General features: G+C 45.7%; 2 protein-coding genes across 2 annotated transcripts; one reads left to right on the plus strand and one right to left on the minus strand.

Moving 5' to 3' along the window:
• Positions 1–263: 263 nt before the first annotated feature.
• On the minus strand, positions 264–9,256 carry LOC120640838 (SUPPRESSOR OF GAMMA RESPONSE 1-like). Its single transcript, XM_039916755.1, has 6 exons — positions 9,110–9,256; positions 7,970–8,111; positions 2,016–2,202; positions 1,093–1,580; positions 586–945; positions 264–500 (listed from the first exon to the last, which is right to left on the minus strand). The coding sequence occupies exons 1-6, from the start codon at positions 9,115–9,117 to the stop codon at positions 462–464; spliced, it is 1,224 nt and encodes a 407-aa protein (XP_039772689.1). The 5' UTR covers positions 9,118–9,256; the 3' UTR covers positions 264–461.
• Positions 9,257–10,705: 1,449 nt separating this feature from the next.
• On the plus strand, positions 10,706–18,741 carry LOC120656150 (basic blue protein-like). Its single transcript, XM_039934178.1, has 3 exons — positions 10,706–11,021; positions 11,159–11,336; positions 18,690–18,741. Exons 1-3 carry the CDS (start codon positions 10,817–10,819, stop codon positions 18,739–18,741), a joined length of 435 nt encoding a protein of 144 aa, XP_039790112.1. The 5' UTR covers positions 10,706–10,816.
• The last annotated feature ends 1,023 nt before the right edge of the window (positions 18,742–19,764 follow it).

Genomic DNA, 19,764 nt, shown 5'->3' on the forward strand with positions numbered 1-19,764 from the left:
TCTGCACTCTGGAGGTTGCTATAACAACTCATAGATCGGAGGTTGGAAAGTTGGATCTACTGGCACCAGGCGACGCGTCCGATTAGTCGCGCCGTCCTGGGTTGGATTGGTGCACAGGTTCTCTACACCGCGGGGTCTCCTTCCCATCTCTATCCGCGAAATGCCCCGTGTGTTCTCAGCTGCATGCAGCTTATACACAAGAAACGGGACTGGGCTATGGAGAGCATGGCATTTGGTTTTGGCGAACAATACAAACCAAGGGGTCAAGAGTTCTTTACTATATTTTACAACTCAGCGAGCCCCACATATATTGTCAAGTGGGTCAATTAGAAAACAAGTATCCAGACTTTCAGTTCACACACAGCAATTACAGTAGTTAAATACTAAATGAACAGCTACTACAAAATGATGCGTGCGTTCTGTCGCCTCGCAACAGTGGTGCCTCCTCACTTTAACCATTTCTAGATTTTCCCTTCAATCCACGTTGTAGCATAGCAATCCTATGAAAGTTCAAGCAGGTTGTTAGCACAAGATAACTCGAATGATAAACAGAAAATGCATGTGATGGACAGCAGCTAAACTTACCAGTTGGCTAAGTCGAAACTCAGGAGTGCATTCAAGTTCTAGGTTTGTGTCATTTGAGACGTCCAGCTTCTGGCATTCTTCAAGATCTTTTTTCAAGTCATCTGCAGGCAGCTGGGCATATTCAGCAAGGCAAGGTCTGCTCTTACCAGGCTCATCTCCACTGCCAGATGAATTCTGACTCTGAAGGAACTCATCACAAATTGACATGCATTCTGCCAGTTGCTGAGAGTTCAACATAAACTGGGATTCGCCCTCCCACCAATTTGGATCCTGTGAAGGGTGTCTATCTTCATCTTCAGCCTTTTCAGATGCAGGATGGTTAATGTCTTCTTTGGCCTTTACTTCACAATGACTATTTGCCTGCATAATAGTTCAGAAAAAGAGCTCTTTTATGGCAAAAGCATTTCTGTTACGAATTAATATTGCAAATGGCACCACATTAAAGGTCCTAAAGTGTATCGACAGAGTTGACTACATATATTCAAGACAAATGTTGATGCATGGTACCTGATCAAAGTTATGTTCAGACTTCTGAACAGCTTCTTGATTACTATTGTCCTCTTCCAAGGGCAAAGACGATAAGTCCATCAATGGAGGACAATCAGCCAAATCTACTACAGCATATACAGGTTCCATATGATCACCCATGTCCTCTGAAATCTTCTCCCCGGCCTTAGGTTGCTGCTGATAGAATAATTTAGAGACAACAAATTCACTGTCCTTCTCATCTTCCCCAGTGCCAACGTGGTATTGGTGCATCACCCAATTAGTCTTTTCTTGCTTCCCACCCTTTACATTGCTCGCATACATAACCATTATTTTCTTGCAACCAAGGTGTGTTCCACCTATTACTACTGCTTTCGTCTTGCCAGTCTTGTTCCAACGAACCTCACCAAGCTCGTCGGTATTTATCTTCCGACGCTTCTTAGTCCCAGTGGTGTAGGCCTTAAATGTTCTGTGGAAGAAGTGTGATACACTTCCATCCTGCTTAACTCCTGAAGCAACATGGTTATCCAGTCAAAAAAACATGAAGGCATATCTGTTGTCAAATTACTCCTTTGGCAAGTGGACATGATTTCAGGGCTATGAGCCACAGCAACAGCAGGTAAGAGTGAAAATAGTAGTCATGGAAATGGTATGTTCTATCCTTTCTCCCAATTAAAACATTGAGCAGTGAGGTCATGTTTAAATGAGACGGCAGAGCATCTACCCCAGTTTTGAAAAGAAAAAGGCAATATAACATGGTATAGGCTACTAGTCTACTACAGGCACACTGGAGAAGAACTTGAAGAGTGGTAATGCAAAGATACTAAGAAAGAGAGAAGATACACTGAAAGCAAGGAGGTAAAAATGTTGGGAACAAAAAGTAACCACCTTCGCCACACAAGACATTTACTAGATAATCTCCGTGAGTGAGTGTGTTTGCTTACCTGGGAGTTTCTGCGGATGAGTACAGCATAAGCCTTCATTTGAATCAATAGTGGGAATAAATTCATCGATAAATGGATGAGGTTTGACACCCACTTTCCCAATTTTCGCTAGCAAATGCCACAGCAATTCCTGGTCTGATGGATCAAATTTCACGCCTTTTGGCAAACCAGGCCACTCATCAACAACCTACAGCATAAACCACATACAACTATGCCATCAGGATAATAAATTCAAAATTGCAATGCTGAACAATGTAATCCTGCTTACATATGATTAACCTCCAGATTATAAAAAAAATAGCATTGCAATATTTAATAGATTCAGGCTTCAATATTGTAGGAGAGTAGGATGCGTATAATGTGGTCGATGTATTGCATTGAGCCCCTTGGGCGGTATATATAGGAGTACATGGCTTGGAGGGCAACTAGCCTCTCCTAGAGATAAAGAAGGTTATCCCGGAATTACAATCAATTCTAAACTAACCATATCCGGAGTTGCCTATTATACTCTAATATCCCCCCGTAGTCGTAGCGGTAGCAACACGAACGGTCAGACTGGAAAACAATGGAGACGTATCCCCCCTGCAGTCAGAACGCCGGTGCGAAAGCTTTGACTGGAGACTCATGCAGATGATAGCCCTTTAGTGCCGTAGTAACCGAAGTCGAGGTGGACGTGGTCGAAGCCGTGGAGGGGGCGCGGGTCGAAGCATCGTCGAGGTGCTCGAGGACACAAACTCAGCAGCTTCTTGCAGGAGACAGCAACAAGACAGTGCGGCGGATGACGATGGTAGAAGGCGCAGTTTGCGACTTAGGTCACACTCAGGGTAGGGGTGGCGACGGCGCAGGTTGCAGCAAGTGTCGCGCTCAGATCAGGGGTGGCGACGACGTCTTCCTTCAGGAAAATCGACGGCGATGTCCGCGCGAGAACGACTGGAGGCGCGAAGGCGGATCGAGCGCCTGCCTGACGAAGACCGGTGGCGAGTGGCGCCACCGCCTGAAAAGGCGACGACACCGGTAGTGTGGCTTGATAACGAACGTCGTTGCTGCAGCCTAGAGGGCGCAGCAACGACCTCGTTCTTCGGGAGTGTCGACGATGAACGGCGACGAACGGCAGGGCGACGCAAACCGATCTTAGATCGGAAAAGAAAAAAAACAGCAACAGATGAACCTTGGGGTACAATCTCGGGTTCCCCTAGCACTGCTCCCTCCCCCTCCCTTATCTCCTTCCCCCGGACAGAGAGAAAAATCAATCGGGGAGAGGAGAGGCCGTCCCTCCCGAAGGTGGCGCACCCGCCCGCCCTCGACGTGGGGCCCGCACTCATGTTGGAAGGACCTAGCAGTAGGGCGCCGGTGGTGAGGGGGAGCGTCGGTGCACTGACGGATCAGGAGTGACCGGCGGTGAGCAGAAGGGGGCAGCGAGATGGGGTGGCGCCCCCACAGCGGCGCGACCCGCCAACAGCGGCGAAGCGACGCGGTGGAGGCCAGGGGGGGCGAGGGTGACCCGCGCAGCCCGTCCCGGCGATGGATCTCAACGGAGGGCGCCGTCGGCAACCGGCGGCGCGGCAGCTGTGACACCCCAAGTTTTAAATTTGGCTAAACAAAGACTAGCAACTAATATTGTGCACAAAGGACCAAGAAAAATTTAACAAAAGCATCAAAATTATTTTTGCAAGCATTTGTATATATGTATATATGTATATGCATATGTATGTGTACATTTACAAAGAAATAAAATAACTTCAAATCCGTTGCTCAAATGAAAAAGTGCCTGAAACAAAAGTTGTAGATCTTGAAATTTTGAACAAAAAAGGTATTCAAAAGTTTTTCATTTGAGGACAGGAAGAAGAAAAACTGAGTTTACAAACAGGACTTTGGACTTCGTTTTATTTACAAAACTGGCATCACCACCATTTCTCTCCTCCCTCGTCTCTCTGTTTCTCGCCATGACGGCGCCATACGCCGGCGTCGACACCTGGCCGGCCACGCGCCACGCCCTTGGCCGAACCCGCCTCCACGCCCCCGGTTTTCCCCGAAACCGCCCTCCCTGGCACCACCCCGAGCTCGCCACGCGCCCCTGCCAGCTGCAACGCCGCGGACGTCGTCGCCATTCCTGACCGCGCCCTCCCCTCGACCGGCCTTCCCCAGCTCGCCCTCCCTCTCTCGCCCTCACCTATAAAAGGGCCCATCCGAGCTCCCTACACGCCCGAGCCCTCACCGGACCTCCATTGCCGCCGCCATGGCCGTCGGCCCTGCCTGAACGCCGGCGAGCCCCTGCTCCCCGTGGCGCCGCCTCATATGCCCTCCTCCGCCCAAATTAGCACCCCAGTGGCCTTCCTCACCTCCCAACGAACGTATAGAGCCCAGCCACCTTACCCCTACCTCACCGGAGCGCCGCCGCGCCGAGCTTCCATGGCCGCCGCCCCAGTCCATCGCCGGCGACCCACCTCCCGTCCACCTCGCCCCAACCGAGACCACCAGCAGGTGCGTCTTGAACCCCTCTCCCTTTTCCCCCACTTGCACCTCGCCACCGGCAAGTGAGATCGCCAGAAACTGGCCGGAAACCACTGCCTCTGTTCCCAGATCCCGACCAAGGACCCCTTTGTAATTTAGAAACTTGATTCCAGGGGTGAAACGGCAAAATATACATGAATATCTAGCTGTGAACTTGTAAAATCAATAACAATTCGTAGAAAAATCGTAAAAATGCAAACTCAACTGTTCTGGAATCCTTGAAATGAAATCTACAACTTTGTCAACATGGCCATGAGCAGATTCTGAATATTTCTAGCTCTGGATTTAAAACTAGATAAAATGAGACTTAATTGTTCTAGAAGTTCCACACATGAACTAAGGATGATTTTTTGGATGGTAGGCTTACATCACTGAGTAGAGTATCACATAAAAGTTTCATGACCAGCAACCCATTGTAACTATATGTTTCACTAGCTCTTGGTTTAATCCATGAATAATAGCACTAATTCAAGATAAATAGTTCTAGCACTCAGAAAATTCTGAAATTTTTACTGAAGCATTACCATGTTTAGAATAGGTTCTGATAAAAGTTTGGAACTCATAAACATCATGGAACACTCTGGATAATTAGATCTTGTTAAATATAGCTTTAGTTTGTATAATTTATAGCCTCTGGAATTTGCATAGGAAAAATGTGAATAATTTACAGCATGCTAGATATCATATTAGGATTACTCAGTAAAAGTTTGAGCACCAATAATGGCATGGTTAATTCTGTATAAATGGATCTTTGTTCTAGCAGTAGCTGTTTATTTTATTTTTCGTGTTTAATCTGTTGCATAAAATTAGCTGAAATTTATACAGTAATCAGAACACTCAGAGTTATACCTTGTGTAAAAATTTCAACATCAGAAATCATGTATAACTCTAGTTATAAGTATCACTTTGTTCTTCTAGTGTTAGTTAAGAAAAATGAATTTTCTGCATATTGATTAAATGGAAAAACAGCAAACCCTGCTTAATGAGTTTAAGTCAAGTTAATTACTACTCTATAAACTATTGTCCAAGAAAATGTAATGAAAAGTTTTCATAATAAAACTTGTGCTACAACTCTATAGTGAAGGAAAGATATGTAATTTGTTGTCATCTAAGTAACAATGAACACTTTGCATTCATATAGACGCGACTACTCTCATCGACGGAACAAACGAGTTGGTGCCAAGTCCAAGAATGAACTACATGCAGCTCAAGATAATCTAACTAAGTTGCCGAAGACCCGAACCAATGTTCGGAAGAGCCCAAGGCTAATTTTTGCCTAGAAAGGCAAGCCCCGGTGCATCTTATTCCTATTATTTTCAATTATATGCAATCTATGTTGTAATTTATTTATATGTACATTTAAGTTTTCAGGAGTTGATTGAAACCATATATGCATGATCCTAGGTACCCATGTTGTGAATACTAGGGGTTAAGCTCGACTAGATGCTCTGCTAACTAGGACCGGTAAAAATCGAGTAGTTTCCTGCTACTCGCGAGATTATAGGATCTGACTGTTTTATCACATATTGCAATCATAAGATTTACAGGCGGGGTCATGGGATGGTATTTATGGTTGAGACCCCGTCGTTTAGTGAAATTATACTAAGGCCGGAGTGTGTGGTAGCTTTGTTAAGCGTTTGAATGTACTAACCACATGCCGAGAATATGGTAATCGGTAAGCAAATTACCTGATTGGACCGTGGCGTGGGACATACAACCCCACCGTCAGCGGGTGCGGAGTCGTCGTACTTGTAGTCGAGGGCAGTGGGCCTGTCTCGCGAAACGAGAAGAAAGGGGAAATGTTACGTGGGTAACTTCGTTCCCCATACGTGTGTGTTAGGTCTGCCTTGCAAGGTTAATAAACTCGATTCGAATCGTTCCGCCGCTCACGGAAAATGAGACTGCTTAACACTTTTGCCACATAGAGTAACAAGTGGAAGATGATGATGATGCTGAATATTGATGGATGATTAATTGTTTTCCAACATGGATGATTAGAGATAGATGCTCATCTAGAATGGTTAATTAAACTAGAATTATGAAAGCTAAAAATCTGAAAGTAAGGATCTACTATTAGTTGCTTTTCGGCAAAACAAACCCCTCCAGCCAAAAAAAACCTTGCATGTCTAGTTAAGTGGACTAAGTTATATCCGTTGACGTGTAAGTCTTACTGAGTATTAGTATATTCAGCCCTGCTTGTGGCTTTATTTTCAGGTGTTATCTTCGGGGTTATGGTTGATGTCATGTACGGGCTTCATCGTGACATCTTGCTTCGATGCTAGTCTATCGTTTTTATTTTCCGCTGCAATAATGAACTCTGATGATCTCTTTTATGTTCAAAAGTATTTTCTGAATTTTAAACTCAGTTTGTAATAAATTTATGATGTACTTTGTGATGTAATAAATTTTAGAATGTTGTAATCTCTGGACTCGCCTTCGTGTGAGTTTTGTGCAAGCTTTGGATTCGATCAAAGCGTAGGTGGTTTTATCGGGACTTTACCCGACAGCGCTGCCGGATTACTCCATTTGAAGTGCGTGTTAACTCATATGGCCTTTAAGGTAATGGTTAGCGCACTTGAGCCGGATTAATTCGGGCGGTTCTGCCACAGCAGCCCCGCCCGACCCTAGTGACTCCAACACGCAGCAGCAAGGCGCCCCTCGTGCTTCCTCTGCAGCTGTGGTCGCGCACCAAGCAGCGGTAGGGGAGGCGCAGGAGGAGGGAGGGGCGGCTGCGCATGGGAGGAGACGACAGGGAAGAGGCGACGAGGCAGCCGACGAGATCGAATCACCACAGCAGGTAGGTCCATCTTGTTGTGCTTGACGACAACAGGCACGGCAGATCTGATCCACCGGGCATCCTACGAGGGCGCTGCCCCCGGCGGAGATCGATCTCCCCGGGGGCGGCGCGGCGGCGGCTGCGGAAGCAAAAGCCTAGGTCGAAACCCTAACTCGTGATACCATGTAGGAAAGTAGGATGCGTATAATGTGGTCGATGTATTGTATTGAGCCCATTGGGTGGTATATATAGGAGTACATGGCTTGGAGGACAAGTAGCCTCTCCTAGAGATAAGGAAGGTTATTCCGGGATTACAATCAATCCTAAACTAACTATATCCGGAGTTGCCTAATATACTCTAACAAATATAGCAGATAGCCAAAGTTGGCTTCGCAAGCATGATTATATTATGGAAATGTAATTAGTAAACAATACCAATACCATCAAGGTGAAAATAGCTCTACTTAACAAATTTCAGGGGGTTTAATGCCGAGTCTTAAAGCAAGTGTCCAAATTGGACATTCCTTGGAGCAAAGGGAGATCTATTGAACATTGGGAAATTTGGATTTAATGAGGGAGGAAAACTTTAGATATGTCAAATGCAACAGAGGTTATGAGATACTGAATCTAAGTCTACTTACATATATCAGAAATGTAAGATTCTTACATCACTGTTGTCGATAATGTAGTTGCATTTTGGGCATTCCTTAGTCGGGTTGCTCTTCCAGGTATGTGTGGTATGGTGTGTAGGTGCAGAAGCATTTTTTATTTTTGAAGCCATTCTTTTGTAGTCAATCAACCATGAAGGCCTACAACAAACATATATGTTTAAGTGAGATACACCCAAACAGCAACACATCATTCATTAGATCCACTGTGTATAAAATTTTATACATTCAACTGGAAAGACCATGTTTGAAGCCTGAAAAGGTAGTACAGGCAACACAAAGGCTCAACAATTTAATATATGATGAAGCCAGCATCGTATATCAACACCAAAAGAAAAGCCCGAGCAGTTCAGAATGCATACAAATATAACTGGACTCGCATAAAGATAAATCAAGAATCATCTTGCCAAAATTCCAAACAACATCCATGCACCTAAGCGACTAGTGCATAAGTTCCAATGTGACTCTGGTTTGCAAGTGAGGACACTAGCATATGATATGAGCAATGAACAAAGTGAATTTCAGACTGCTCAGCTGAAGCTAAAATGGAATCACATAGGCCACCCTGCATATGGCAGAGGTAATCCAATCCCTCAGGTTTCCTAGGGTAAAAAGAAACAGGCCACAATCTTCGGCATCACCATTACAGCATTACTCCAAGCCCCAACCAAAGCCAAGATAGGCAGATAGCAACACAGCATGTACAGTTCGATGGCAACAGAGTCAAATTGGATTCTACAAGAGATTGTTATTAAAACCTGCATTTCTCCTCCTGGCAACAGCGAAGCTAAATCTTCTATTTATTCTCTCCGAACCCCTATTCCGTCTCCATATTTTAACACGACCAGTGATCAAACCATCACCATCACCACCATTGAACACCACATAACCATCAAATCTCTAAGAATCCTGACACCTCACCACAATCCAAACATTCTAGAATGAAGCGATGCAACAACAGACTTGCGCATCGCACTCCCAAGACTGCAAGTATATTTAACCAACGGAACGCAGCTCCGCCTCACGCCCCCCACCGAAACCCATCGCTAAACCACCCCACCAAACCGAATCCTGAAGCACCTGGACGGGATAACTCTGCCAAGGATGGGGATAGAGAGAAAGAAACGGCTGTTACCGACCCCGTCATGGTGGCGGCCGTCCCGGCGGCGATCGCCGGAGCGGAGGTTTTAGGGTTCTGGGCTTCTGGCGGCGACTTTGGGACCTGTAGCGGTAAATGATTTTCCTTTTTTTTTGGAAAAAATAGCCAACCTCCCTCGAGGGCTCAAACCGCTTCGGGGCCTGGTAATGGGTAACTGGCGGCGTTTTCTCCACACTACTACTAACATCTGAAGCTGGACTTTTCTCCGCACGGCCCAAGCCTACGACGCCGGCGCAGGCATGTGGGCCTACGGCCCACTACATAAATCACCACGAAACCGGCCTCTTGGTTGCCTGAATTGCCTGTTGCTGGGCGCGTATCAGTGTGAGGTGCTGTGATCATCCACTAAAAAAATTGCTGCTGTCGTCATGATCATGATTCGCATCACCTTCAGTAAAGAATTGGTACTTTGAGAAGGCAGAGGTGCGTGTAGCGCGGCGCGATTCACTCGCATCCGGCCATCGGAGATAACAGCGACGTCCAGGTGAGACAGCCGGCCGGCGCCCCTGTATCGCGCTCCACATCTCGAAGCGAAAGGCGATCAAGCACACCCAATAATTATTTGTCGCTCGCAGCAGACAGCAAGCCGTAGTTTAGTTGACCTCCCTGACGTTGGACGGCGGGGTCATGGGAAAAAAAAAGAGCAAGCGAAATCTCATCATCGAGATTAACAAAGTCATCGGAACGCCGATGATGTGCGGACGGGACACTGGCAACTCGACAAAGATCCCCCTCGAGAGCAGCGGCAGTTACAGGAAAACACGCGGCGTGTCGATGACTCGATGCGCACGCAATTTGAGTGTTTTCGTCGATAAATTTCGTGCCATGTCACTGCTAGCGGAACGTAAACGATGGCGAAGATGCTGGAGCTGCCTGCAGTACTACTATATGTTTACCGGTGGTACAGCGCGTCTGGATTCCTGATTCATTGGCTCAAGGTACCATGAGCAAGCAGCAATAATAACACTTCGCGTGCACGGCAAGTTTGCTCAAAAGATGGATTCCCATCACCGCAGTGAGAACTTCGCTGCCATTTTAGGTCCCTGACAAAGCCTGCATCTGCGTCTGAACTTGTAGCTGCATCGAGAGATGGAGACTGCAGAACTCACTTCCCCGGGGTGGGTTGGGGGGGGGGGGGGGGGGGTCTGCAAACATGCGATGAGATCAACTGAACATTATGTTATTAAAGGCTGAAATGGCAGATCAGATTCAGCTAACCCGCAAGGCTGCTAGATCCTCGCGTGAACTCGCTGGCGACGCCACCTATTTTTTTTCAGCTCATTCCGAAGGCGTCGAGTGCCCGTACCACAGGCAGCCGCATGCGACACGGCTCTGCGAGCAAGTATTTTACTTCTCGGAAAGCTCAGCAGCGCCTGAGCCTTTTTTTTTTGTTGTTGTTGTGTTTCGTTTCTCAGCTCGATCGATCGCGCCCACCGACTAGCCAGGTCTAGCGCGGCTGCCAATGCATCGCCAGCACTCCGCGCCATTGCCGGGGCGCCGGTTTCACGCACCCATGACCCACCCCACCTGCTCCCAGCTCGGCCGCGGCCCGCGGGCAAAAACGCCCTACAAATACCCGCGAGCGTGACAGCTCCTGAATGCTCATGTGCCAGAGCATACGACCAATCTGATCACTCGATCACCTCGTCACCGACAAAGGAGCTCACTGCGGCCTCGTGCGCGATAGATGATGGCTCGGGGAAGAGGCGGTGCGAGCGGCGCCGGCGCCCTCGCCGCCGCGGCGCTCCTGGTCATCGGCCTCCTCGTGATGGCGACGAGCGCGCCGCTCGCCGAGGCGGCGGAGTCGTACATGGTCGGCGACTACGGCGGCTGGAAGTTCAACGTCGACCGGTGGGCCAAGGGCAGGACCTTCCGCGCCGGCGACCAGCTCGGTAAGCGTTCGCGAGATGCTCGATCGATCTGCGCGCGTCCCCCTCCGCGCCGCGCATCGCTGCTTCGTTCTTCCCGTATTATTATTATGCTACGCGACGTGATGGCGTATACTGACGATCTGTGCGCGCCCGCGCAGTGTTCAACTACAACCGGGCGGTGCACGACGTGGCGGTGGTGAACGCGGCGGCGTACCGGAGCTGCGTGGTGCCCAGGGGCGCCAGGGTGCTGCGGAGCGGGCGCGACAAGGTGCGGCTCGGCAGGGGCACGCACTACTTCGTCTGCACCGTGCGGGGCCACTGCCAGGCCGGCATGAAGCACTACTACAAAACAGGCCTTTGTTCCTGGCCATTTGTCCCGGCAGCCTTTGGGCCCGGGACAATAGGTGGCTTTTGTCCCGGGTCCAACGGCTAGCCGGGCCAGCGGGGGGGACGGGGGCCTTTTGTCCCGGTTGGAGACACCAACCGGGACAAAATGGGAGCCTTTTGTCCCGGTTGGTGGTTCCAACCGGGACAAAAGGCCCGCGTAGCCTTTTGTCCCGGTTGGAACCACCAACCGGGACAAAAGTCCCCCCTTTTGTCCCGGTTCGTGCCTCCAACCGGGACAAAAGGCCTTGCGCCCCTTATCCCCTTCCCTCTCCCCCCCGCCCGAGCCATTCAGCTCACTTGTTTTCTCTGTTCTTGGCTCGGGATAGAGGAGTTTTGCTCATTTCTTCACCACATTTGTGAAGATCTTTGATTCCCCGTCCATCCATCTGCTCTAAAGGTTTGTGGCTTGTTTTTCTCTTCTTCCTTGGCTTGTATAGCTCATTTCATACTTTAGAAATAGAGAAAATGTGTAGCTAGCTCATTTCTTGGACATTATTTTGCTAGCTAGATTGCATATGTAGGCGTAATTTTCTTTTAGATTTAGATGAGTATATGGATAGTAGAAATTTTTAGAATGAGTGTAGATACTTCATGTGATGTACTTGTATATATGACCATATTGTGGATAGTTGATTTTTTTATTCGTGAATGAATTAATGAAATGAGTATATTATAGAATTTTTTGTATTATGAATGGATTATTTTGACACTCTAGTGATGTATTTAATCAGGCTCACATTGAAACCATCTAGAAGCTAAAAAAATCTTTATTTCGAAACAAGTATACGTCGTTAATCTCCATCCAACGGTGATGGCACTACCTTTCAGGGATACACGATGCGCTATAAGGACGTCGCAAATCGGTTGGTCGCATCACCAGCACTTCCGATTGATAAGAAGACAGCATTTGACGCAGTCAGCATGCCGTTGTTGTACTGAGAGCATATGAACGAGCATGCTGCCTGTGCCAAGTGCTGTGCCTATTAATCGTAAATGTTGGTGCTGCGACTAGCCGATTGGTGACATCCTTGTACCGCACCGTGTCCCCCCGAAAGGCAGTGTCATCACCGCAGGGTTGAGGTTACTGACATATACATTTTCAGAAATAAAGGTTTATTTTTCTTCTAGAGGGTTTCTGGATATTGAAAAGAGTGTACTCCTGGAACTGAAGGGTGTCAAAGTAATTAGAAGTTATAGAGATTTCTTTCAATTAATTAGAGATTTCTTGAGGATTAATGATACATTTCGTCTTTTTTTATATAATTTCATTGTTATTTGCAAGAGTTATTAATCTGATCATTGTAATTGTAATAGTAAATAATTTTTGCTTTGTAATGGTAAGAATTTATAATTTTGTGGAAAATAAAGGTATTTTTCAGTAAAATATGGCTTCAACAGCTGGAGGGAGTGGCGCCGGTGGGGGTGATCGTTGTCCTTCTGGAGAGAAGGGCACAACTCGAGTAGGTCGTCGGTCCAAAAAACCTAGTGCTTTTCATAGGGCAGCGCTCCGTTATTTGGAAAAAGAATATAGAGAATGCATGGCAAGGGGCGAGGAACCTCCGTTTGATCTTGAGGATTTATTGCGGCGTTACGGTTCGTCACCACCAAACTCGGAGGTTTCAGCTCCGCCATCTTATTCTGCGCCAGCAAGAAATCCGTTAGAACATTCTGCGTTCCAACGCAAGGACGGTTGAAAACCTATGTGTTGTTGACCGAATTTTTAAATTTCATGTATAGTACTCCTTTGTTAAGTTCTGTAATGGATTAAGTACCCCTTTTAATTAATCAAGATGTATGATAGATATTGCATATCTTTTAATTATTCATGTTATGTTACATTTAGTTTAATTTAGGTTTGATATATTTTATTTATTCGATACGTGTAAAGAATTCAAATCGATTTATTTAAAATGCAGATGGACCGGCAATGGATGTACAATGCTGACCGACGTTCGAAAGAATTCATTGATGGCCTGCATTATTTTTTGTCTGTGGCTGAGGCAAACAAGCAGAATGGTTTTATGTGCTGCCCGTGTGTTCATTGCAACAATAACAAGGATTACTCATCTTCAAGAATCCTACACAGCCACATTTTCGCAAATGGTTTCATGAAAAAGTATGTTTGTTGGACCACAGCCTCATTTTCGCAAATGGTTTCATGAAAAAGTATGTTTGTTGGACGAAGCACGGAGAACAGGGGGTTACCATGGAAGACAATGAAGAAGAAGATTTTGACGACCACTTTCCCGGGAATGCTGGAATCGGTGCATTCGATGACGATATTCCCATGGAAGAGCCCGAAGTAGATGTAGCAGAAAATGATCCCAGCGACGATCTGGGGCAAGCATTGCACAATGTGCAGGCAGACTGTGAGAGTGAAACGGAGAGGTTGAAGTTCCAGAAGTTGTTAGAGGACCACCATAAGTTGTTGTACCCAGATTGTCAAAATGGATTTAAGAAACTTGGCACCACCTTGGAGTTGCTGCAATGGAAGGCGACAAATGGTGTATCCGACAAGGGATTTGGTGAATTACTCAAACTTGTTAAAAAAAATGCTTCCTAAGGACAATGAATTGCCTGCCACAACGTATGAAGCCAAACAACTTGTTTGCCCTTTGGGACTGGAAGTGCAAAAGATACATGCATGCCCCAACGACTGCATCCTCTACCGAGGCGAGTACGAGAATTTGGATGCATGTCCCGTATGCAGTGCATTGCGTTACAAGATTAGAAAAGATGATCCTGGAGATGTCGAGGGAGAGCCTCCCCGGAAGAGAGTTCCTGCGAAGGTCATGTGGTATTTGCCTATAATACCACGTTTGAAGCGTCTGTTTAGAAATAAAGATAATGCTAAGTTGATGCGATGGCACAAAGAGGAACGCAAGAAAGACTCGATGTTGAGACACCCCGCTGATGGGTCGCAGTGGAGAAAAATAGATAGAACGTACCCTAAATTTGATTTGGATGCGAGAAACATAAGGTTCGGTTTGAGTACGGATGGCATGAATCCTTTTGGTGAGATGAGCAGTGGTCATAGCACTTGGCCTGTGACTCTTTGTCTGTACAATCTTCCACCATGGCTCTGCATGAAACGAAAGTTCATCATGATGCCAGTGCTTATCCCGGGTCCAAAGCAGCCCGGAAATGACATTGATGTGTACCTAAGACCATTGGTCGAAGAACTCTTATTGCTCTGGGGCGATGAAGGTGTACGGATGTGGGATGAATACAAACAGGAAAACTTCAACCTACGAGCATTGCTGTTCGTAACGATCAATGACTGGCCTGCTCTTAGTAACTTGTCAGGACATTCGAACAAGGGATACAAAGCATGCACACACTGTTTAGATGATACCGATAATATATGGTTGACTCACTGTAAGAAGGTTGTATACATGGGTCATCGTCGGTTTCTTCCCATCAGGCATGCGGTACGAAAGAAGGGCAAGCATTTCAAAGGCCAAGCGGACCACCGAACAAAACCGATGCACCGTAGTGGTAAAGACGTCTTCAACATGGTAAAAGATCTAGAAGTTGTTTTTGGAAAGGGATCTGGTAGCCAACCTGTTCCGAACGAAAATGGAATGGCGCCCATGTGGAAGAAGAAATCTATATTTTGGGAGCTACCATATTGGGAAGTCTTAGATGTTCGTCATGCAATTGATGTGATGCACCTCACGAAGAATTTTTGCGTCAACCTGATAGCATTCTTGGGAGTGTACGGAAAGACAAAAGATACAGTAGAAGCACGTCAAGAATTGCAACGTATGGAAGAACGAGATGCCTTACATCCACAACAGCGAGATAATGGACGACAATACTTAAGTCCTGCCAGCTATACTCTTAGCAAGGAAGAGAAAGAAACCATGTTTGACTGCTTGAGCAGTATAAAGGTTCCATCTGGATACTCATCCAATATAAAAGGAATCTTAAATTTGGCAGAGAAGAAATTTACAAATCTCAAGTCCCATGACTGCCATGTGCTTATGACCGAACTTCTTCCGGTTGTGCTGCGGGGGATTCTGCCTGATAACGTCCGGTTAACCATCGTGAAGATATGTGCCTTCCTCAACGCAGTTTCTCAGAAGATAATTGACCCGGAGAATTTGATAAAGCTGCAAAACGATGTGGTGCAATGTCTTGTTGGCTTTGAGCTGATATTTCCACCATCTTTCTTCAACATCATGACACATCTTCTAGTGCACCTTGTCAAAGAGATTGATATTCTCGGACCAGTATTTCTACACAACATGTTCCCATTCGAAAGGTTCATGGGGGTACTCAAGAAATGTGTTCGTAATAGAGCTCGTCCAGAAGGAAGCATCGCCAGTGCCTACGGAACTGAGGAGGTCATTGACTTTTGTGTTGACTTTATTGATGACCTTAAACTGATTGGAGTCCCTGAATCGCGATATGAGGGGAGACTATCTGGAAAGGGTACATTAGGAAAGAAATCTTATGTCTGCACAGATGATTTCTCATTCAAGAAAGCGCATTATACGGTTCTTCAACAATCATCCTTGGTTGACCCATATATCGAGGAACACAAGAAAATTCTGCTCTCCAATTTCCCGGAAAAGTCTGAGGCATGGATTACACGTGAGCACATGAACACTTTCTGTAGCTGGTTGCGGAAGCATCTAATGCATAACATGGATATAAGTGAACAACTGTTCTTATTGGCTAGGGGACCATCTTGGAATATCTTAACATACCAAGGGTACGAGATAAATGGAAACACATTTTATACGATAGCCCAAGATAAAAAGAGTACCAACCAAAACAGCGGTGTTCGTATGGATGCCACGGACAATAATGGAAAAAAAGACACATATTACGGCTACATTGAAGAGATATGGGAGCTGGATTACGGTCCCAATTTCAAGGTGCCTCTATTTCGTTGCCAATGGGTTAAGCTATCTGGAGGAGGGGTAACAAAAGATGAGTATGGGATGACAATAGTTGATCTCAACAATCTTGGGTATAGAGACGAGCCATTTGTCCTAGCCCAGGATGTCGCTCAGGTTTTCTACATTAAGGACATGTCCAGCAAGCCAAAGAAGGGGATCAACAAGCAAAAGGATGAGCCTAAGCGACACATAGTTCTATCAGGAAAGAGAAACATCGTTGGAGTGGAGGACAAGACAGACTTTTCAGAAAAATATAATAATTTTGTTGCCATTCCACCTTTCGAAGTAAATGCTGATCCATGCATCCTGCTAGCCAATGATGATGCTCCATACTTGCGCCGTGATCATAATCAAGGGACATTTGTGAAGAGAAAGTCTGTTACCGCTAATCCTTCATGTACTTGAATCATTTTATATTATTGTATAAAAACATAATCGCAATTCGAATACTTTTATTATATATGTACTGTACAATTATATTTTATGTGTTCTTTATATTATTTTATATATTTTTCACTTAATTACTAGACTCAATTATAATTTTCATTCAATAATGGATTACTCAACTAATTTTATTTATTTCATGAAATTACATTCACATTAACACACTATACTCTTTCACTAACACACACAATCTCACTAACACACACTATCTCTCAAACTCACACACACTACTCATTAATATCATGAAATTGCTTAATTTTATCTAAAATTCACTTTTTAAATGTTAATATCGTGATAGAATCCACTTTCTATCGAAAAGCAACAGTTTGAAAAAAAAATTCACCTAATATATTTTTGCATGGTCAAAATAACAAATATGATTTCAAAAAAGTTAGATATTTCATTGACCCAATCACTTGAATGAAAATTAATTATTTTTGTTGCGTGTATCAAGTTTATATAGAGATAAGAAATTTTGTTCCATAATTTTTGGAATCATAATTTTATTAACTGAATTAACAAATGAAAGCCAATTTTAAAAGAGAAGTTAAAAGAAACAAAAACAAACATAACATTAGGCGGGAACGAGGGAAAACGGGCCCCTTTTGTCCCGGGTGGTAGATCCACCCGGGACTAAAGGTGGGCCGCGGGCTGGGAATTTTCCCGGCCCGCCCAAAAACCCCTTTTGTCCCGGGTGAATCCACCACCCGGGACAAAAGGTCCTTTTGTCCCGGGTGGTGGATTCACCCGGGACAAAAGGGGGGGCCTTTTGTCCCGGGTGAAGCCACCACCCGGGACAAAAGGTCATTTTGTCCCGGGTGGTGGCTTCACCCGGGACAAAAGGCCCCCCCCATATATTTCCTAGCTCCCTCCCTCCTTCGCCCTTCCTCCCTCCCGCCGTCCGTTCCCCTGCTCCCCCCACCGCTCGAGCTCCCCGAGCACCGCCGCGTCGACGTCGCCGCCCAGAGCCCCGCCGCGCGAGCCCACGTCACCGAGCGCCGTCGTCCCTGCGAGCGCCGCCCCCGGCCTCCACTCCGCGCGCACGCCCTCGTCGGCGGCCTCCACTGCACGCCGCCGCGCCGCCGCCCTGTTGTGTGCGTGGGTATTCTTCTGTTCTTTTACAGATCGGGAGTTCGTTTGATTTGAGTATGAATATAGTGATGTATTTTGACATGGAGAGAGTATAATTAGTATTGCTTTAATTATATGTATTTTGTCCCACAAAGAATGTATTTTTGTAAACAAATCTGCTTCCTGAAGGTTTAGAATTTTAGCAAGGGTACTGATCTATCGACTATGCGTGCAAGGATCAATTTTGTTTTTTTTAAAGATTCGTGCAGGGATCAATAAGGGAGGAAAGAAAGAAGAGAAAATCATAACACAAGCAGAGAAGAGCTTTCTGTTGAGATTTTCTTTTTAATGTTGGTCTCCTCTCATATATTGTTTGAGCTGATTCTATCGAGTGGACCAACCCCTTAAAACATACTGAGAGTGTAGTTTCTAAATTAAAGAAACGTTGGAGAGAAAAAAATGAATGTGTAGTTCCTAAAAAAAGGTTTTTAGAGTGTATTTTTTTCATATTGTAAAGATATATGTAAATCTATAAAATTTAGGGCGTGTTTAGTTTCCAATTTTTTTTTGGGTTTGGCTACTATAATATTTTCGTTTTTATTTGGTAACTAGTGTCCAATCATGAACTAATTAGGCTCAGAAGATTCATCTCGTTATTTACAGCTAAGCTATGCAATTAGTTATTTTTTAAACTCCATTTAATACTTCATACATGTGTTAAAAATTTGATGTGACGGTGAATCTTAAAGATTTTTGAGAACTAAACATGACCTTACTATTAACACCTTCTTCAGCGGACTAGAAGGCGAGTTGTTTTCATCTCATTCTTGATGTGTCCATTTACATTATTGCCTGGCTGGGCTTCTGGTCCAAACAGTGTTGATAAGCTCTCTGCAGCATGGGATGAGGAGCCTGAGCTGTGCTCATAGCTCGCCCTGAGCCCACGTCCCCCCCCGCTCCGCGTTCGCCCCAGTGTGCCTCCGGCCCTCGGCTTTGAGCCCTTCGCCTTCGGCCCTCGGCCCTCCGCCTATCCCTAGCCGCAAATTTCTGGAGTGGATTATTTAGATAATTTTTAAGGGTTTTATTTGTATTCATATTTTAGTTACGATGGACCCGCGACACACAGACGCGGAAGACGAACAGTTCCTGTTGAATATGATTGGCGAAGGTCAAGGAGATGTCGCTGAACAAGCTGATGATGGCAGCAATACCGACATATATTTGAATATGTCCGGTGATGGAATTGAGGCACCATCTATTCAGGATGACGCTGCTGCTGAACAAAGTGCTAATGTACATATCAAAACTATACTTATTTGTAGTGACAATCATATTTTCATCTGAATCTATATGAATACTATGAATGTTTTTTTATAGCCGTCTGGATCATCGTCGCAGCAGAAAAAGACGAAGCGAGGCCCAACAAAAAAACTGGAAGGGCGGTTCATTATAACGGAAGTTGGTCCAGATGGCGAACCGATCGCTCCAGAAGCTGCCGCCAAAAAATTCATAAGACAATCCGGATGTATTGTCAGGGACCACATCCCGATCAGCTTTAGGCTCTGGAAAGCTTCCAATCCAAGCGAGGAACGGGATGCGGTACCCGAAAGAGAAAAAGAATGGTGCTGGCAGGAGCTTAAGAAAAACTTCACGGTTCCAGCTGAATCCGAAGAGATATGCAAGCGCTGGACCCTGAGTAAGATGGCCGAACAACTGCGATCATTCAAGAAAATTTTGACGAAGAAATATATCAAGACCGGGACCACACCCGTATTTACCGGCGAGCTCGAAAAGCTCAGGGGTCACTGGGATGCATTTGTGGAATACAAGTCTTCAGAGCTTGGGCTTCAAAAGGTGCAGAAGGCCAAAGACAACGCCTCGAAGAAAGTGTACCATCACACTCTAGGCCAAGGAGGCTACAAGCTTGCAGTACCCAAATGGGAGAAGATGGA

The sequence above is a fragment of the Panicum virgatum genome, chromosome 1K (genome assembly GCF_016808335.1).
Source record: "Panicum virgatum strain AP13 chromosome 1K, P.virgatum_v5, whole genome shotgun sequence".
Lineage (NCBI taxonomy): Eukaryota > Viridiplantae > Streptophyta > Magnoliopsida > Poales > Poaceae > Panicum > Panicum virgatum.